Genomic DNA, 21,731 nt, shown 5'->3' with positions numbered 1-21,731 from the left:
GTCTTTTTTATTACATGTTTTACTTGTTAGGTCCTTGAATTGTTATCAAACATTTGTACTCGTTTTTGTGGTTCATACCGTCGGTGTAATGAAAATGTTTGCAGTTTTTACCCAATGGAATATGTATGCCTGCACAATATTTCTCCCATCATCCATTATTACAGCAGTAGTCCATGCATATGAAAATAATGTGTGATGTATTCTAAACATTTGGGACAATAAGTAGCCAAATCTCAGCTTGCCGTTGATCTGTTGCCTCGGTTCCCTTCCCGCCGTCAGATCTTAAAACTGCCCTGGTAGAGCGAGACGATTTCTCATCTGGGACCAGCAGCCGGAGCACCAAGCTCATTCACGGAGGAGTCCGATATCTACAGAAAGCCATTGTGAAATTAGATTACGAACAGGTAAATGCTTCATTTTTTCTCTGCAGCTGACACTTATCCGGTGAATTCCTGGTCCGTCTGGTCATATTGCTTTATTTACCATCTGGAATCATTTTTCATTCAAAAAAAGGTCTTGACATGCTTGCCTTGAGTGAGTGCCTATGATTTTCTAAGTTATTTCAAAGAATTCCTACAACTGGGAAAGAGAGGAAGGAGTAGCTAGCGCCCCTGTCATTATTAAGACGGGAATTAGGCTAATACAGGAAATTTATATCAGAGTAATGGGAGGAATAAAGCATTTGGGCCTTCTTTTGTCTGTTTAATGTTAAAAAGAGTCACCCAGGTTCGAACTCAAATGTCACAGTTTTCTGTTACATTTCAGAGCACTTGAAGAATCTCATTATTTTAGGGCTGTGTGGTTTTTTTTTAAAGTATTTTTTTCCTATCTGTTTGAACATGCCTTGGAGGTGAGCTGGAGAAGGGGCCAATTAGTGTGATTGCAGGAAACATAACTGCAAAGTCAGAACCAGTGCAGCAAAGTACAGACTCCTCACCTACTCTACCAGCCAGCGAGGAAATGGAAAGCAAATTAAGGCAATTCATTCCATATTTGCTTTGGGCCGGCCACTTTGGTCATCCACGATAACAATAACATTTACACGTTTCTGTCTAGTAAATGATTAATCACCATTATACCATTTAAGTCCCTCACTTAAGAAGACATGACCCATGAATACTGTATATCTGTTAAAGAAATACAATGAACCTGATGTTACTGTATTTCATAGCACGCCATTAGGATTAAGGGGTTAAATGTCTATTTATTCACACTTAATGGTTATATTAGCTACTCTGATAGGAGTCAGTGTAGTTCAGTATTTTTTTCTCGCGTGACCTCAGCACTACCGTATTAGGCATTGAGAGAGAAAAAATATAACCAGTCTTCAGAAAGTGCTAAGTGGATAATGTTTTTAATTGTATCATTTTGCTCATTGTTTCATTTTTAAATTGTATAAATGGAATTGTTTAATTTCTTAAATGTTTTAAATATATATTTTTGTTCTGTGAAGCACGTTGCGTTGCGTTCCATGTCTGAAATGTGCTGTATAAATAAAGCTTGATTTGATTTGGATGTAATCCATTTTGATCTTCTTTTCTCCTCCAGTATATGATGGTGAAGGAAGCACTGCATGAGCGTTCCAACCTCCTGAATATCGCCCCTCATCTGACTGCACTTTTACCCATCATGCTCCCCATATACAAGTAAGAATAACCTCCAGTCTCCGCCTCTCACATCCTTTCTCACTACACATACCACCGAAAATACCACATGAAGCTGTAAACCTTTCACATAAAGTTTTGAAGATGGAGATAAGTTCACCTGAATGGCAATAAACTTTAAGACAATCACCCGGGGCTGAGAGGCCCATTGTGGGTATGGGTAAAATGGCTGATGGTCCACCTGTACCTGCTCACAATCTCACCATCTCACCCCAGCTCTCTGAGCCTTGTGTGAACTTAGGGGCTTGATTTGATTGGTGATGCCTGGTATCATGAGCATTAATTGCACATGACATTTAAGATCCTTCTCTGGTATTTAAAGCAGTGAACAGGTGTGTCTCATTACTGAAGGGTGTGGGAAAACCGGTTTGGCTTCCAGTGCTCTGCCATGCACTGCCTAAAGTCATCATGCCAACACAGACCCTATATCCGTCACACTCAGAAGTGCACATCTTATACCACCTACCTTCCCAATTCTATTATAGTCCATAAACCTCAGAATGTATTATCTACTGTATATTTAGCGTGAACCAAAAATACACTTACAGAATGACACCTAATTGATTCATAGTAAATCATCGGAACTTGATGACATCATCAAGTGGCACTTTCTTATGACCTTTTCTAATGATCTTTTTGATTACAGAACGTAGAAATGCAGCATTTTCACATATGTAGACACTGGTATGGTGCTGGAGATGTTGAACATGAGGCCAAAAAGTGGTGGAACTCCCCTTTTAATTGTAACTTTTCCACTGTGTGTGAGGTGGTGGCAGCTTCCCTACTACTGGGCAGGGATCAAGATATACGACCTGGTGGCTGGAGCCCAGTGCTTGAAGAGCAGCTACATCCTCACCAAGACCAAGGCTCTGGAGCTCTTTCCTATGTTGAAGAGAGACAAACTGGTCGGAGCCATTGTCTACTATGATGGTAAGCCGCAAACCTTTTCACCAAATATAGAACCACTGACCCAATCAGTCCTGCAAAAGAAAAGACTCTGCACGTTTTAAAGTCATTTTTTTCACAAAGAATCCTGTTTTGTAAGTGAAATCTGTGTCATTTAACATATATGATATAATTAAGCAATAAAGCACGAGGAGGTTTGGTATATTGCCAATATACCACGGATAAGGGCTGTTCTTAAGCACGACGAAACGAGGAGTGCCTGGATACAACCATGAACCATGGTACATTGGCCATATACCACAAACCCCCAAGGTGTTTCATTGCTATTAGAAACTGGTTACCAACGTAATTAGAACAGTAAAAAGTATGTTTTTGTCATACCGTGGTATATAGCACAGCTTTCAGCCAATCAGCATTCAGGGCTCGAACCACCCAGTTTATAATCCTGTATAGAATGTGAATTATTATTTTATCTCCTGAATCTTTTGTCTTTTATGTTCCTTCATAGAAATAACTCATTTTGCGTACACAGCAGTGTAATTGCTGGCTATGTGAGCGTAAACAAATTAGAAACAACGTGGTTTTAAGCAGAAAATAGCCAGTAGGCAATCCCTTGTTGTTTCCATCCAGTCCCAGGACCCCAGGACCCATCTTTCCTTCCGGCTATCCGTGCCGCGTGTTGGCATCAGAAAGACAAAGCATATGTTGATTGTTAGCCGGGGTGTACATAGCATGTCCTGTTTACTCAAGGTCTCCTACGTAGCCTCAAACTCCCAACTTGGTTTCTCCAGGCTATCTGTCAGACCTCATTAAACATTTGAGGATATGTGGATTCCCATGTACTGCAAAAAAAGGCAACATATTTCTAAGGGAATGTGGCTGCGATCTGAGCAGTGATCTATCTGTCAGCCTAACTCATTTAGCAGAAGTAAGTGGGAGAGAGGGTGTTATGCTGGAGCTATATAATTTAGCTCTGTTTTATAATATCACTTCTCCGTTTGGTTTTCTTCAATGTCAAAATACAATTTTACCTATTTATTTTTTTAAAAGCACTTCTCTAAATATCATACTATTTTGGTAAATGACTGAAACTTAAAAGGTGTAAAGACCTGGATGAAAATATTACGTTGTGTTGTATGTGTTAGGCTAGTTTGACAGACCATTTTTTTCCCCCCTTCTGTTATTCAATCGGTAACAATTATGGCAATGACATTTTAAAAGCTGACATTCCTTAGGTGGGATTGGGTTTTGACTGCTTCCGTTTATCTCCTCAGGATTCGTCAAGTCATCACGCTCACATAGTTTCAACATGTAGACATGCCTTAGCCTTAGATCATACAATTTAGTCCAAAATGATCAAATTGATTGGGGAACAACACACATGAGGAGCTATAGATCAAAATATTCCAACTGAAATGGATCCATTTCAAAGTTGATGGCAGTGAATACTATATATATATATATATATATTTGTTCTTAACTGATTTGCCTAGTTAATTTTTTTAAATATATATATTTAAATATATATATATATTATTTTTTTTAACTAGGCAAATCAGTTAAGAACAAATTCTTATTTAAAATGACGGCCTACCGGGGAACAGTGGGTTAACTGCCTTGTTCAGGGGCAGAACAACCTTCTTTTTTTTTTTTTTACCTTGTCAGCTCGGGATTCGATCCAGCAACCTTTTGGTTACTGGCCCAACGCTCTAACCACTAGGCTGCTATGTCCTATGCAATATTACAGTATAGCTGTAATAAAGTGATATATGACAATTATTACACTTCATTATTTTCATATGCATTTTTTAGGAAATACAGACTCTTTGTGTGTGTTTATCTCCCCTCCCTTCGTTGCCCTCCTCTCCTTTAGCCAGAGGAGTCATTCGCAGAAGCGTCTGGGATAATAACTGCGTCCCCCGCTGTACCTGCAACAATTTAATTGGACAAGTCAGCCCAGCCAAGCATCTCTCTCTCTCATGACTGGAAGACATGATGTCATTATTGTCCCTGTCATTTTGCAGCATTTTGTCCAGCCATGGAGTTCCTCTCACTCCAATGAGTTTTGTACCTCCAGGAGGCGCGGATTATAGTGGAGGAGGAGGTACGGGGCTGTAGGGGAGGAGGCCGAGGCTCCCACTCAACTGTCTCTCCTCTAGGGAGACATGACACTCAGCTCCCTCCCTCCCTATGCTCATTATTGATGGCCTGCGCTTTAATGTTCAGATTATTTGTATTATGTATTATCATTATTAGCGTTATCAGATTATAATCCCATTATTATAAATATGGCATAGTAATAATCCTTTGTTACGTTATCTGTCTAATCCTGGAACTAAGTCACATTGAACATTGTGGTGGTAAGTGTAGCTGTAATCGGATTATTTTAACATTGTGATGGATGTAGCTGTAATCTGGGCGATGCGAATGTGTGACTGGCAGCGGAGCTAGGCTCATAGCGGAGAGCTGTGGGTCATGAGGTTAGAGGTCAGCAGGGGGCTCAACAATCATCCAGGATCAGACACACTGACTGTACACCCACAGCACAGCACATGTTAGCCAACCATACACTCTAATGGTCATATTCAGCCTACAGAGATGAGGAAGTGGATTCTATGGTCCTCTTAATACATCATGGCAGGGTGCATACTCTTGTATGTAATTCATTCTAAAATGTGGCCTTTAAATGTGTTGTTTTCTCATGTTTTACTTTTTGTTTCCAATTAATGAATTTATTTTTCTTAGTGGTGGAATGGCTCGGAGCATGCGGTAGCATTAACCAGCAGAGCCTACCAGTTACCTAGCCTCTGGTTGTTCAAACCGCAAATAAATCAAGGCACAAAAGAACATTCCTGCAAAGTAACAACATTCTCTTCCCCTCAAGGCCAACAATGAGGACTTGAACCTCGCCTGGCAATAACAAATAGAAAGAAAGTCGCCCAAGACACCAACATTAAAAGTGATTAATCATCTCTGTTCTTTTCTCTACTTTGAACCAAAGGATTTTCCAGCGATAAATCTTCAAAGATGTACATAAGAATCCCTTCCTAATGAAACCGGGCTTTGTTCATTTGTCACCTTTTAGACCCTTTCATTTAAATTACAAAACTTATGACCTCCTGACTCTTGAATATAGATCTGAGTATATTCTCAAGCCAGCGAGGGATTAATCCATAAATCTTGATACCAGATTCCTCTCTTCATTAAAAGGATTCTGCGGAGGGATCTTCTGCTTTACAAGTAGATCCGTCACTGTCAGAATCCCGCTCCTGATGCTGATGGACCAGGGACATTGCAAATCATTATTTTCAATGATCATTTCCCCACATTTTGCATCCCTTTTGAAAAGGAGCAGTATTATTGATTGGTTGTAAGTAGATTTTGTCCTCACTTGACCTAGTCCTCTGTGTTTCCTAACTGGACCGCCCGCGTATTGTATCTGAACAATGTGTATGAAGTATACATATTATAGTGATCATGTTCCACGTAACTAAATTAGTGTCCTCATGTTTGCAGGCAGTGACGGCACACTCATGCATGTGGTGTGTACTGTATACAGAAATAAGCATGGGTTATTAGAGAACAGGTAATCAATTCCCAACCCTCCGTACTTGGTAGGTTTAACACTTTGACCAGCCCTGCCGAGCCCAGCCCGCTGTTGTTCTTGTGGAGCCCCCCAGCCCAGTGCAGGGTGGTGGGGGCTCCATAAGAACAGCACACACAGGCCAAAGGGCCACTGTGGCTTTAAGTGTGCTCCTTGTGTGGCCAGAGCAGCCATCCCACTGATGCAAAGTGACAGGGACAGATGTGACATATCGGTTCCGACACACTTCCATACCACCAGTCACAGGCTGGGGGTGACTCACATCCTCTCCCCTGGTCCTGTCCCCCCGCTGCAGGACAACACAACGACGCTCGAATGAACCTCGCCATCGCCCTCACTGCTGCCAGGTATGGGGCTGCCATAGCCAATTACACTGAAGTGGTGCACCTACTGAAGAGGGTAGATCCTCAGATGGGCAAAGAGAGGGTCTGTGGAGCGCGCTGCAGGGACGTGATCACAGGTGAAACTACAGCTACAAAGCCGCTGCTTCCGCCCTTCCTCCCTGCCCCCTAGCACTCACCACAGGGCGTCAGCTCTCAGAGCCTGCCTGTTAGGTAGCCCTGTTAATCAGTGGTATTTTGCACATAGTCATCGCAGATCTAATGTGGGGCTTTAATATTTTATAAGCATTTTATGGTGTAGAGAGCTCCTTCCGATCTGCTAGCAATATAATATGGAATTAGCGTACTCCAAATGGCCTAACTTACCTTTTTAAATGTCACGCATAGCAGTGGCTTTGTAGGAATAAAACATAACCAAGATTTGAGGGTCTCAACACATGACTGCCCCCTGATGTTTTGAAAGATATGTGTGCTTTCTTTCTTTCTGAAGAAGAAACGGCTCACTTTCTTTGGTGTGAGAGAGAGGCCTCACAAGTAAAGCGCTTGTAAGAGTACTTTGAATCACTATTCGGCGCTAATTCAGTTGACTCTATTCCTGGTTCTCTCTACGATGTGAATGTGTCAGGTGTTACAATTATATGCTTGAAAATTCGTACAAAATTTAATTTCTATGTCGCTCAGTTTAGCTTTTCGCTACTTTCGTTATGACATGGTGTCACAAGTCAAATTAGGAGGGTAGTCCGTTCTTTTAAGTCGTTGTCAAAACAGATTATTTAGTATCATCGTGCTACGTTTGATATGGGCCCCATTGTAAAGGCTCGTCAACACCAGGCAGCACATTAACAAACATGGTCTGCATCCCAAATGGTACCCTAATCCCTACATGGTGCACTACTTCTGATCAACGCCCTATAGGCCCTGGTCAAAAGTAGTGCAGTAAATAGGGAATGGCATGCCATTTGGGATGCATACATTTCCCTGTGCGCATTAAAAGCACTCCCTCGCACACTGCCTCTTGGGCTGCACTTTGACACAAAGAGGCGAGAGGGAAATTAGGTATGTCTGGTTCCTATTAATTACAGTCTTCTGAAGTCTCCCATGGACACACGCGAGCCACTCTATTACGGAAGGGGTGTTGGCTGATAAATTAATAATCCCGGTTGTCACTGGGTACAGATGAATGGCCCCTGGTGATTGATGCTGTTTTCTTTCATAGGGCAGGAATTTGATGTCAGAGCCAAATGTGTTATCAATGCCACGGGACCTTTTACCGATGCACTGCGGAAAATGGATGATCAGAAGAACCTCAACATCTGTCAGCCCAGTGCTGGGGTGCACATCGTCATCCCGGGCTATTACAGGTAACAAACGACGCCCCCTTTCGTCACGTCCCCCCCCCCCCCCCCCCCCCCCTGCATCACTGCATCATTAGCGCCTGGCTGATCAATTCATTAGCACCATCGGCTGAGCCACTAGACAGGGACAGCCAGGACAAAACATAGGCACTCTTACGATACAAGACGCTCTTGCATGGATGGTTCAGAACAAGTGCTTGGTGCTGAGGGGTTCTGTTCAGGGGAATCATGTCTCTTTGTGTTTCTTCACACTCCCTGTTAGGTCGAAAAGGCCATTTAGATGAGTTTAATCAAGCTAACAGATGGCGTTGTATGCCGTTTATCTCCAGATGAATATGGATTTTTTGAAGAGAGCTGTTGGCCTACTCAACCAGACTTTCCTGTAATGCCTACACTTTTAGGAAAAAAGGTGATATCTAGAACCTAAAAGTCCCCATAGGAGAACACTTTGAAGAACCCTTTTTGGTTCCAGGTAGAAGCCTTTTACACATGGGGTTCTACATGGAACCAAAAAGGGTTCTCCTGTGGGGACAGCCGAAGAACCATTTTGGAATCCTTTTTTCTAAGAGTGCTGGTTTTCTTGTTGATGCATGTTATTTGTGTTTGCAGGGCAACAAAAAATGCCCCCCCCCCCCCCACCCCATTTCCCGCCACCTCTACCCCTCCCCTGTTTCCTGTATTAAATTGAGTCAGTACCGTGTGCATGTGTTTTAAACAGGACAATATGAGTGCTATGCTGTCGCTGGAACTATACAGGAGCAGTGGTGTAGCTGGAATTGAAACCAGCAGAATTAATCTCCTGGAAAGACCGTTGACAGGAGCCTGATTATGGGGTGTCCCCCAGTCGGCCCGCTCACGACCCCCAGCAGACCAAAGGTTAATGCAGTCTTCTTGTTTGCTTCCCCCACTCTACTTCCACCACACCCCCTCCACCACACCCCTGCACCCTACCTTCAGTCCAGACAACATGGGGCTCCTGGACCCAGCCACCAGCGACGGACGCGTCATCTTCTTCCTGCCCTGGGAGAAGATGACCATCGCCGGGACCACGGACACGCCCACGGAGATCACACCGCACCCCATCCCCATGGAGGAGGACATCAACTTCATCCTCACGGAGGTCCGCAACTACCTCAGCCCCGATGTCGAAGGTGACTATGACCTGCGATGACCTGCTTATGGTTTCTCCGAGGGATTCACAGTGCAGGAGTAGAAGATCTCTACTATAATCATGAATTGACATTTCTTTACCAAACTTTTGATAATGCAATATGCGTTATCTATATAATAACTCAATTAGCCAGTTATATCTTTATAATAACTGGAATATCCAGTCATTTTAGAAGTCTGGATCGTTTTGTAAAAATGATTTACCAGTGAAATGCTTGTATTCTATACAGCATTTTTCCCCCAAGTCAATCTTCCATGAGGTGATGGACAGGAAGGCCATGATGCTAAAGTTATAAAGGTAGCAATGTCAACACATACGGTATTTCCTTTACAAGCCATGAATCACTCGTGTGCTATACTTTTACACTTACGGCACTATAATGACGTTACAATCATACCTAATTCATAACAGACATTTATGATAATAAATACACGTCCGGCAATCTCACAGTATCCCCCCCCCCCCCCCCCTCTAGATTTACAAATAGCTGATGGAGCAAGCAGCTGACTGGTATAAATGGGCTAATGTGATGGCAGTGTAGCACAGTGTAGGACTTCCTCCAGATATTAATTCATCAGGCGGCCACAGAGTGCAGACAGATACAAATTCCTGCTTTAATTATGTATGGGGACCTGCAGTCGAGAAACAGGAGACATCAACCAACAACACTCTGAGGATTTCTTATCGGAACTTTGTGAAGCCCTATTTCATTTCGTCCATAGTTGTTTTGTTTCCTTCGACTATAATGCACTGCTGCTTGTTGTTTCCCTAAACACTTAGGACAAAATAGATTATCTGCTTTCTACTCACTATACCTCCACATGGGAGGTTTGTTATGAATAAGTGAAAAATAACCAATACCACATTAAATTATATTGTTTTCGATTTGCGATTTTTATGAGACCTTCCTGGAGCCCTTATTATGTATTTTGTATATGTTTTTCCGATTTGGGGCCTCTGATGGCCTTGCCGATTGACTAGTTTATCAAAACCCAGGGAGACTTTATTAAATGAAGGACCGTTGGGTGTCTAAACAGAATGCAGTGCTATTGATTTTGGAGAAGTGGTCTAATTGTTTTCAGTGCACAAGGGGTTGTCGAGATTATTTGATTGATTAGCTTGATTCTAGTCTACATCCACATCCTCTCCTGGCCAGCCAATCTAATGGCACAGTAATGCCAAAGCACTGCATTCTCCATCATTATTTTCCATCTATCTATATCCAGCAAAAGATTTACCCCAAAAAGTTTTTGCACATTTCCTACTCATTAGCTGCCAGCTTTCCTTCTACCAAGACCTTGAGACAGTAGAGAGGTGGCACATGTACAGTACAGTAGCTCTGTCTGTATGGAGCGTATGGAGGAGGACTATGTGTCATGGTGGCTCTGCGACTCAGGTCTCAGACCAGCGTCCGGGCAGCTCCATGCTGCAGCCAGCATGCTCTGTGCTCTGGACGGCCCGCCAGGCTGACATGTGGCGTATGTCTGGGCGAGACCCTGTCTCCCCAAGTCCTGTGGTCACAGTCGGAGCAGAAGACCCTACGGCCTGAGAACAAAAAAAACACAAGTGTGAAGCGATGGAGCCGGAGGCCATGAGGGAGCGGACTTTTCTCCTCCGTCTCATCTCTCCGTCCTTGCCTGTGGACGTGCTGGGGCTCCAGACGTAGAGTCTCCAGTAATTCTGAACGGCAGAGGAAAGGAGAAGAGGAGGATCTTTCCAGGGGGGATTTGTCACATTATGTGGCGGTGACACCTCAGAGGAGACATAGTGGCCTGGAGTGGACAGGCAGTGTCTCCTCAGTCCTTTCCTCCAGTCTTTCCCGTAAGGAAGTGGTCTCCATGGCTTCTCACAGTCACACCAACCTCTGAGTGACACCCAGCAGACAGTTCCAGATCCCTACTGGAACCAAACCTGGGTTCAATTACTGTTTGAAATAATTTCAAATACTTTAGCTGGGCTCGATTGAGCTTGCCTGGCACAATGGAACCAATAGAATAGTCATAAAACTGCAAATACCACCCATCTGGCACTCCAAGCAGGCTAAATCAATTGCTAATGGTGTTTAAAAGATTTAAAATAGTTTTGAACCCAGGTCTGACTGTAACAGGACCGTACCAGTAGCACACCCCTGGCCTGCTGTTGCTGCAGCTGAAGCACTGGGCCTGCTTTGTTCCTCTACTGCAGTACGGACTGGACTCCGTTATGTCCCAAATGGCACCCTATTCCCTATATAGTACTCTACTTTGGACTTGGGCCCATTGGGCTCTGGTCAAAAGTAGTGCACTATATAGGGAATAGGTTTCTATTTGGAATGCACCCTCTCTCGGCATGGTGGAATGTTTCCACACGGCCTCCATTCCCTGATAATGAGTCATCCCAACAAAGGACCCGTCAGTTCAACTCATATTGTCTCTTATAATCCAAAAATGGCACTCTTTTTCATATTGTATCCTTCACATCCCAGACAACCCACATTTCTGCGTGGAAGAATATGTCCTTTGTTCATAGCCATACTTTTGAGGAAGGGTAAATGTATATGTTTTCAGTGTGAGTTGAATAGTTTTTAGGTATGAATCAATCTCAGCAAGACTTTTGAGGCTGTCCTAATATGGACACCATACTGGACTAGAAAGTATACCCACAAAGTTGAAGTCAATCAGACTGAGTCGGTGAACTCTTGAATGCAGCCAGCAGGTCCCCTATGTTGAATACAGCAAGAGTTGGAGACCGAGCGGGCTGTTTCCCTATTCCCCTATATTGTGCACTAGTTTTGACCAGAGCCCTATGGGACCTGGTCGAAAGTAGTACACTAAATAGGGAACAGGATTCCATTTGGGTTGCAACCAGAGATGTTGTTTATCATGCATAGCTCTCACTTTGCACCGCCGTACAAATTAGCTTTGTCTCTATCTGCTCCCCTTTTACTGCCCATGTGAGGCCTTCAGCCCCATAGCTACTCAGCTGTCATAAATGTTTAAAAAATGCCCTTTGATAACGAGTTTGTCATTGTTTTATTCAGAAATATCAACCAGCCCATTATAGTGGCAGCTATTTTTTCAATCGATACACAACAGCATATTAATATTTAATTCTTTATATGTCACCGCGATATGGAGAGAGCGGCTGTTGTGGCGTATGAGTTGGAAGTCATTTATTTTCTAGCAGTAGAGGAGCGAGGTGTTATTTAGGCGTGCAAGGATTCCACTAGCTGTCCATCACTCTCATAGCTTTGTGTTTCTCCTGCTTTGTGTGTGTGTGTGTGTGTGTGTGTGTGTGTGTGTGTGTGTGTGTGTGTGTGTGTGTGTGTGTGTGTGTGTGTGTGTGTGTGTGTGTGTGTGTGTGTGTGTGTGTGTGTGTGTGGGTGTGTGGGTGGGTGGGTCGGTGGGTGTGGTGTCTCACTCTGTCTGGACTCTTTGTCCTGTGCAGTGAGGAGAGGAGATGTCTTGGCAGCCTGGAGTGGTATTCGTCCGCTGGTCACAAACCCCAACTCCAAGGACACTCAGTCAATCTGCAGGAATCATATTGTCCACATCAGTGACAGCGGACTGGTCACCATCGCTGGTTAGTCTGTACAGTCAAATGTTTCACTGCATTTTATCAATACTAATCATGCTGTACATGTAACTTACTCTGTGTGAGATAATATAGGCATATACTTGAATTGCAGCACTAACAAGTCTATTACAGATAGTGTGGTAATAACACCATATTAGCACAAGTCTATTACAGATAGTGTGGTAATAACACCATATTAACACAAGTCTATTACATATAGTGTGGTAATAACACCATATTAGCACAAGTCTATTACATATAGTGTGGTAATAACACCATATTAGCACAAGTCTATTACATATAGTGTGGTAATAACACCATATTAACACAAGTCTATTACATATAGTGTGGTAATAACACCATATGAACACAAGTCTATTACATATAGTGTGGTAATAACACCATATGAACACAAGTCTATTACACGTAGTGTGATAATAACACCACATTTTAAATCCTTGTCTAGGTGGGAAATGGACAACATATCGCTCCATGGCGGAGGATACCCTGGATGCTGCAGTCAAGGCCCATAACCTTTCTGCTGGCCCCAGTAAGACAGTGGGCCTGATGCTAGAGGGAGCTAAAGACTGGACTCCTACCATGTACATCCGCCTGGTACAGGACTATGGCCTGGAGGTGGAGGTGGGCACAACTACTAGTTGCAAAATTCTGTTAACTTTCCCAACATTCCCAGGTTTTTCTGAAATCCTGGCTGGAAGATTCCCGAAATCAGGAAGGAATAAGCAGAAGGTCCGGAATCCTCCACCTAGGGTTTCTGGAAAACCTGGGTATTTAAAAAAAGTTACCAATCATTTTAGGTAGTTGTAATGATTTATTGAGGTGCCAACTTTAAAGTAATGGTCTGCCATAATTGTATGACATCAATTTGTAGGAGGATACTAATGAATAGTCAGGCCCATTTGTAAAGCTGAATTGAATGGCTCCTTTGGTACATGAGTCCACACAATCCCGGAAGCTGCTGTCAAATGAAGATTGTGCCATCAGTATCCTGACATCGCAATGATGAGCCACATGTGTTCATCTTGGCCAATGAGTGAATTGAACACCAGTGCTTTTAGCACAGTGGATTAACAGTGCAGCTTGCACTCCCTCTGTCTCTGCACCACTCAGACACATCTCCAGGACAGTCCACGCCATGTTAGACTTCAAATGAACTGTACAATGACCTGCAAATGACAAGCCGAGAGAGTTGCAGCCCCCTGTGAGTTAGTGTGAATGAGATTTAACCCTTCGTTAGCGCGGAATAGGGAAGAAAGCCTAATCTATGATCCTGATGTTGCCGGAATGTTTAAAAAGGTCAATGTGCTGATATTTTTGACAGCGTGTGACCTTTAGTGGAAAAAAAGTAACCAAACCGGTTGAATTGAAATAACTTCTTCTTTGTTTAGTTCTGGCACATAATGTATCACAGTCAAAGCATGCTGTCTCCTCTGCAGCCATCTCCACCATGAGTGACTCGACTGTTAATACATCATATTGATCTCATATCAAAAGGTGCTGTTTAAGTGCAATGGATTTCCCAGGGAACATTGGCCCATTCTGTTTGGATTTTAACTGGATTGCAAATGTGTGTGGTGTCCAGGTGGCCCAACATCTGGCCTCTTCCTACGGAGGGAGGGCTTACGAGGTCGCCAAAATGGCCCATGTCACCGGCAAACGATGGCCCATTGTCGGCAAACGCCTCGTATCTGAATTCCCCTACATTGAGAGTGAGGTATGTATGTACATTATATCCAGGGCTGCAAAATTCCAGTCACTTTCCCCAAAATTCCCAACCGGGAATTCTGGGAAACATAGGAAGTTACTGTAGTTAAAGACATGCTCTGGTACTTTGGCATATTTTTTTAACATCCCACTTTGGGCTAGGTGTGTGAGTGTGTAGTTCATACATGCATAATCTATGAGCAGAATGACTGTTTTACCTCAATTAGCCACAAAATCCCTAGTTTGAAAGCAAATGTTTTCTTGAAGCTGTGCCTCGCTATTTTCCCTACATTTCCCCTCACCTGGGTCAGTCCCCTAGCAATTCGAGTTCTAGAAAATGAGCTTCAGCCCCTCGCATTTGAATGACTGCTAGCAAGAGGCCTGCCCAGCGTTATCCAATGAGTTTGCTGGGTGGGCCCAATGGCTCAGTGGACACAGCAGAGAGAGAGAGAGAGAGATCAGTGCACATATCTGCACATACAGTATGTGACACAGTACGCAATTTTCAGGGACCACTTTTGGCTAGCGAGTGCTACTTTCAGAACTACTTGCTAAAAATAATACAAAAGTACCGGAGGATCTCTTTAACTCCTAATCAACAGAGCTAAAAGAAGAGTGAATAGGTGAATGACCAGAGGTGCATAAAATGTAGACTAAGCATTATATTGTTTCCAGGTCCAGTATGCCATTAAAGAGTATGCGTGCACGGCCATTGATGTGATCGCTAGGCGCACGCGGCTGGGCTTCCTGAACGTGCAGGCGGCCGAGGAGGCCCTTCCACGCATCGTAGACATCATGGGAAAGCAGCTGACGTGGAGTGAGCAGAGGAAGAGGGTGAGCTGCACCACTCTCTCACAGTAGGATTGCAAACTTCCAGAAACTTTCCAGAAAATTCCCAGGTTTTCCAGAAATCCAGGTTGTAGGATTTCCTTCTAATTTCATTCTGATTCCAGAAATCTTCAAACTGGGATTCCTGGAAAACATAGATATTTTGGGAAAGTTACTGGAATTTTGCAACCCTATTTCACAGACAAAACCACTGCATTCAAACCGCCACATCTTTCCTTAACCCATTTGTACAGTATACAATCGATATGTAAGAAAATTCCTATTGACTGGCACCATTCCCAGTATCTCTCTCCCATCCCGTCACTGATTTTCCCGCTCGGATATTCCCGGACGTGCATTTTGATCGACCTCACATTAACTTGGGATACGTTTGGTCTTTATTAAGAGCCATATATTGGGTTTGGTCATTACCATAGGTTAATTATGGAGGTTTGCTTTATGCTGTTGCTACATTCACACTGTAATCATATGCAGCTAACAAAAGCCAACTACTGCTGGGGTATCCCCTAAATAGGTATTGTTTTGATATTTCTATTCCAGTCTAGGTTTTGTTTGTATTGGACTATTAATAGAGAAATGCCTAACTAGAGCTTTGATATAGTTTGATTCTCATGAATTCAGATGGGGCCTCACCCTTCCTCTAATTCTCCTTCTACATTGAACTTTAGCCCAGTTATGGAGTGATTCTTGCCTGCAATCCTTAGAGCACCTTTACCAATCCATGACAAGTCACATTCAAAGCAAACTGGTGTTGAATGTGAACGTATTAATTCACCACTATGGATAACTGACCCCTGTTTTTACAGTTTTTAGGTTGAGAAGGTATTTAGAAAGCCACTAACCTACAGCAGTCGTGGTAGATTGCAGGCCACCTGTTTGTATGTGGGTGTCTGAGTGTCTGCTATGTGATCAATGTGTGCTAATGGAAGTAGTGCTAGTGCTGCTGTGATGAACGTCTGGTATTCTAATGGGCCATCAAATCGTATTGGTCACATACACATGCTGAGCAGATGTTATTGCGAGTGTGGTGAAATGCTTCTGCTTCTAGATCTGACAGTGCAGCAGTATGTAACAGGTAATATCTAACAATTCCACAACAAAACCTAATACCCACAATCTAGTAAAGGACTGGGATAAGAATATATAAATATAAAATATATGGATGAGCAGTGACAGAGCGGCTAAAATGCAATGGATATTACAGAATAGATAGTATAGTATACAAATCAAATCAAATGTATTTATAAAGTCCTTCTTACATCAGCTGATGTCTCAAAGTGCTGTACAGAAGCCCAGCCTAAAACCCCAAACAGCCAGCAATGCAGTTGTAGAAGCACGGTGGCTAGGAAAAACTCCCTAGAAAGGCCAGAACCTAGGAAGAAACCTAGAGAGAATCCAGGCTATGAGGGGTGGCCAGTCCTCTTCTGGCTGTGCCGGGTGGAGATTATAACAGAACATGGCCAAGATGTTCAAATGTTCATAAACGACCAGCAGGGTCAAATAATAATAATCACGGTGGTTGTCGAGGGTGCAACAGGTTAGCACCTCAGGAGTAAATGTCAATTGGCTTTTCATAGCCGATCATTCAGTGTCTCTACCGCTCCTGCTGTCTCCTAGAGAGTTGAAAACAGCAGGCCTGGGACAGGTAGCACGTCCGATGAACAGGTCAGGGTTCCATAGCCGCAGGCAGAACAGTTGAAACTGGAGCAGCAGCCCGGCCAGGTGGACTGGGGACAGCAAGGAGTCATCAGGCCAGGTAGTCCTGAGGCATGGTCCTAGTGCTCAGGTCCTCCAAGAGAGAGAAAGAAAGAAAGGAGAGAAAGAGAGAACGAAAGAGAGAGAGAATTAGAGAGAGCATATATAAATTCACACAGGACACTGGATAAGACAGGAGAAATACTCCAGATATAACAGACTGACCCTAGCCCCCCGACACATAAACTACTGCAGCATAAATACTGGAGGCTGAGACAGGGGGGGTCGGGAGACATGATACCCCCGGACAGGGCCAAACAGGCAGGATATAACCCACCCACTTTGCCAAGCACAGCCCCCACACCACTAGAGGGATATCTTCAACCACCAACTTTCCATCCTGAGACAAGGCCGAGTATAGCCCACAAAGATCTTCGCCACGGCACATCACAAGGGGGGGCACCAACCCCGACAGGAAGATCACGTCAGTGACTCAACCCACTCAAGTGACACAACCCCCCTTAGGGACGGCATTGAAGAGCACCAGTAAGCCAGTGACTCAGCCCCTGTAATAGGGTTAGAGGCAGAGAATCCCAGTGGCGAGAGGGGAACCGGCCAGGCAGAGACAGCAAGGGCGGTTCGTTGCTCCAGTGCCTTTCCGTTAACCTTCACACTCCTGGGCCAGACTACACTCAATCATAGGACCCACTGAAGAGTCTTCAATAGACTTAAAGGTTGAGACCAAGTCTGCATCTCTCATGGCAGACCATTCCATAAAAATGGAGCTCTATATGAGAAAGCTGTTTGCTTAGAAATTCTAGGGACAGTAAGGAGGCCTGTGTCTTGTGACCGTAGTGTACGTGTAGGTATGTACGGCAGGACCATATTTTAATTTAATTGTACCTTTATTTAACTAGGCTAGTCAGTTAAGAACAAATTCTTATTTTCAATGACGGCCTAGGAACAGTGGGTTAACTGCCTGTTCAGGGGCAGAACGACAGATTTGGGGATTTGAACTTGCAACCTTCCGGTTACTAGCCCAATGCTCTAACCACTAGGCTACCCTGCCGCCCCATATACAGTATACAGTATACAGTATATACATATGAGATAAGCAAAGTGACCAGTGTTCCATTTAAAAAAAGTAGCCAATGATATCAAGTCTGTATGTAGGCAGCCTCCTCTCTGTGCTAGTGATGGCTGTTTAACAATCTGATGGCCTTGAGATATAGGCTGTTTTTCAATCTCTCTGTCCCAGCTTTGATGCACCTGTACTGACCTCGCCTTCTGGATGGAAGCGGGGTGAACAGGCAGTGTCTCGGGTGGTTATTGTCCTTGGTGATATTTTTTGGCTTTTATTATTTTTTTGCCTTCCTGCAGTTGCCGTACCAGGTGGTGATGTAGCCCGACAGTATGCTCTCGATTGTGTATCTGTAAAAGTTAGTGAGGGTTTTCGGTGACAAGACACATTTTTTTAGCCTCCTGAGGTTGAAGAGGCGCTGTTGTGCCTTCTTTACCACACTGTCTGTGTGCGTGGACCATTTCAGTTTGTCTGTGATATGTACACTGAGGAACTTAAAACTTTCCACCTCCTCCACTGCTGTCCCGTCGATGTGGATAGGGGGGTGCTCCCTTTGCTGTTTCCTGAAGTCCACGATCATCTATTTTATTTTGCTGACATTGAGTAAGAGGTCATTTTTCTGACACCACACTCCAAGGGCCCTCACCTCCTCCCTGTAGGCTGTCTCGTCGTTGTTGGTAATCAAGCCTACCACTGTTGTGTCATCTGCAAACTTGATGATTGAGTTGGAGGCGTGCATGGCCACGCAGTCGTGGGTGAACATTATAGGAGGGGACTGAGAACGAACCCTTGTGGGGCCCCAGTGTTGAGGATCAGCAGAGTGGAGATGTTGTTTCCTACCTTCACCACCTGGGGGTGGCCCGTCAGGAAGTCCGGGACCCAGTTGCACAGGGCGGCGTCAAGACCCTGGGACTCAAGCTTAATGATGAGTTTGGAGAGTACTTTGGTGTCGAATGCAGAGCTGTAGTCAGCAGCATTCTTACATAGGCATTCCTCTTGTCCAGATGGGATAGGGCAGTGTGCAGTGTGATGGCGATTGCATCGTCTGTGGACCTATTCAGGCGGTAAGCAAGTTAAAGTGGGTCTAGGGGAACAGGTAGGGTGGAGGTGATATGATCGGCTGACTAGTCTCTCAAAGCACTTCATGATGACAGAAGTGAGCGACGGGACGACAGTCATTTAGTTCAGTTACCTTGGCTTTCTTGGGTACAGGAACAATGGTGGCCATCTTGAAGCATGTGGGGACAGCAGACTGGGATAGGGATTGATTGAATATGTCTGTAAACACACCAGCCAGCTGGTCTGCCCATGCTCTGAGGATTCGGCCAGGGCCTTCACCTTCCTGTTATGTGTATTCCTGTAGGAGGAGCTATCTGCAGCCAAACAGTTCCTGTATTATGAGATGGGCTACAAGGCTCGCTCAGAGCAGCTGACCGACACCTCCGAGATCACCCTCACTCCTGCTGAGGTGGGCAGGTAAGACAGACAGGCTGGTGCAGAACCATCGCGGAGTGTTCACACTCCCTGCTCCCAACACAAATGTGACTTCCCACCGGAGACCGGGGTTCAAGCCCGGAATCGACCCTTCCAACTATCCCGTTTGTATCCCCTTTGTAACTTCCAATCTGTCTAAATAAAGCTTTTACATATATTTGAAAAAGACACAGACGGACTTCACACTACTGTGCCCTTCTCCTCCCCTCTCCTCTCCTCCCCTGTCTGTCTCAGAGGGCTAGTCTAGCACCGACCCAACAGCCACCCACCACTTCCTTTCTTCTGTCAACAGGTATATGAAAAGGTTCCACAAGTTTGACAAAGAAAATAAGGGCTTCATCACCACCGTGGATGTTCAGCGGGTATTAGAGGTAACGAATGATGCTCAGTCTCATGTTGCGTTTCCCTTTGTCCTCTCCGCTGGAGTGTGTGTGTGCAATTAGTGTGCATTTGTCAGGCCTGTAGAAGGAGTATCAGATTTCTCTGCTTTAATATAACCACGGTGCGCCACAACACAGCGTTGCTCTGATGGTCCTTTTTTAGTTCAGTAACCATGACACTCCGTTGCTCAGTCACACGACAGCAGCGCTCCCTCCAACTGATCATGAGCATGAGGAGCTGTTGGGCTAATTATAAGTATGAGTTGACATAGCATTGTCAAATGATGTTTGAAGAATAATTCAGGCCATTTAACATGTGATGTTCATGTGCTCTTAACCTTATCACACTCTTAGGTAATAGTAATAGTAGTAGTAGTAGTAGTAGCAGCAGTAGGAGTAGCAGTAGTAGTAGTAGTAGTAGTAGTAGCAGTAGTATAAGTAGTAGTAGCAGCAGCAGTAGAAGTAGCAGTAGTATAAGTAGTAGCAGCAGGAGTAGCAGTAGTAGTAGTAGCAGTAGTAGTAGCAGTGGTAGTAGTAGTAGTAGAAGTAGTAGTAGCAGTAGTAGTAGCAGTGGCAGAAGTAGTAGTAGTAGAAGTAGTAGTAGCAGTAGCAGTGGCACTAGTCGTAGTAGTAGCAGTAGTAGTAGTAGTAGTAGTATAAGTAGTAGTAGCAGCAGTATAAGTAGTAGTAGTAGAAGTAGTAGCAGTAGTAGTAGCAGTGGCAGTAGTAGAAGTAGTAGCAGTAGCAGTGGCACTAGTCTAGTAGTAGTAGCAGCAGTAATTGTAGTAGTATTAGCAGCAGTAGAAGTAGCAGTAGCAGTAGTAGTAGTAGTAGTAGCAGCAGTAGTAGTAGCAGCAGTAGTAGAGGTAGTATCATCAGCAGCAGCAGTAGTAGTAGTAGTAGTAGCAGTAGCAGCAGATCCTGCTGTTAGAATGACGTGTAGTGGAAAACAGTAGTGTTTGGTTTGAAACCCACTGGGGTATAACTATAGGGAGTATATAAGGTAGGCGCGCCTGTCATTAATCCCAACCTATTCACATCCATTCCATTGAAAGTGTATGGATTAGCTGTACACAAAGATTCAGCTAGCGACAGGCCTCTGCAAGAGACCACTCTCTCTCTCTACTAATTGAGCTGTGGGTTGGCGGTGGGGGATGTGTGGGAGTTTCTGTCAACACAATCGAAATGAAATGTGTTTCATTGCTAGGGAGCAAATACCGGGGTGACATATTCATAAGAAGCCTCATCTCGGAGATGATATGAATATACTGGATAGGTGTCGCTCTGGATATTACTGTAGCTGAAGGGACTTGATGAGACCACCTTGCGTCCCAAGTGGCACCCTATTCCCTAGATAGTGCACTACTTTTGACCAGAGCTCTATGGGGCCCTGGTCAAAAGTAGTGCAGTATACAGGGTATAGGGTGCCATTTGGGACGGCAACCCATGTGGTTCATAGTTCTAGTGTTTGAGATGCGGACTCAGTACCTGCACCAGTTTACTGGTGACTGTTCTAAACTATGTTTCCTTTGTTTCAGAGTATCAATGTCTATATAGATGCAGACACCCTCCATGAAATTCTGAATGAAGTCGACCTCAATAAAAATGGACAAGTGGAATTTAATGAATTCTTGCAGGTAGAGTATATTAATTTTGTCTGGTTATTGTCTGGTTATTTTTGTGTCAAAAATATTTTAAATCCCACCTCCATTTTTGTTGTTGTTGTGTGTATTACATTTTCTTTCCACTCTAAAAAAAACAATCTTTTTTGCGTTTTCTAGAGCTTATAATAGTTTATGGTTTGAATAGATGTGTGTGTGCATGCTTACATGTGCAAGTGCATGCATGTGTGTCTGTTAGAGAGAGTGTGAAGCACACGCGCACACACATGGATGTGCTCCCTCCCTCTCT

General features: G+C 44.0%; 1 protein-coding gene across 1 annotated transcript in view; it reads left to right on the top strand.

The window, feature by feature from the left end:
- The window catches only part of LOC110502059 (glycerol-3-phosphate dehydrogenase, mitochondrial), a 45,577-nt gene that overhangs the window by 9,228 nt on the left and 14,618 nt on the right, over positions 1 to 21,731 (top strand). Inside the window, exons 4-16 of the mRNA XM_036958894.2 lie at positions 280 to 404; positions 1,549 to 1,646; positions 2,431 to 2,594; positions 6,470 to 6,634; positions 7,732 to 7,876; positions 8,828 to 9,021; positions 12,468 to 12,602; positions 13,063 to 13,238; positions 14,200 to 14,331; positions 14,997 to 15,155; positions 19,310 to 19,422; positions 19,733 to 19,811; positions 21,359 to 21,457. Of these exons, the coding sequence (XP_036814789.2) occupies positions 280 to 404; positions 1,549 to 1,646; positions 2,431 to 2,594; positions 6,470 to 6,634; positions 7,732 to 7,876; positions 8,828 to 9,021; positions 12,468 to 12,602; positions 13,063 to 13,238; positions 14,200 to 14,331; positions 14,997 to 15,155; positions 19,310 to 19,422; positions 19,733 to 19,811; positions 21,359 to 21,457 (1,784 nt within the window). The remainder of the gene's footprint in view (positions 1 to 279; positions 405 to 1,548; positions 1,647 to 2,430; positions 2,595 to 6,469; positions 6,635 to 7,731; positions 7,877 to 8,827; positions 9,022 to 12,467; positions 12,603 to 13,062; positions 13,239 to 14,199; positions 14,332 to 14,996; positions 15,156 to 19,309; positions 19,423 to 19,732; positions 19,812 to 21,358; positions 21,458 to 21,731) is intronic.

This window comes from Oncorhynchus mykiss, chromosome 22 (assembly GCF_057628025.1).
Source record: "Oncorhynchus mykiss isolate SJ-2025 chromosome 22, ASM5762802v1, whole genome shotgun sequence".
Taxonomy (NCBI): Eukaryota; Metazoa; Chordata; class Actinopteri; order Salmoniformes; family Salmonidae; genus Oncorhynchus; species Oncorhynchus mykiss.
This window is presented reverse-complemented; position numbering and strand designations above follow the sequence as displayed.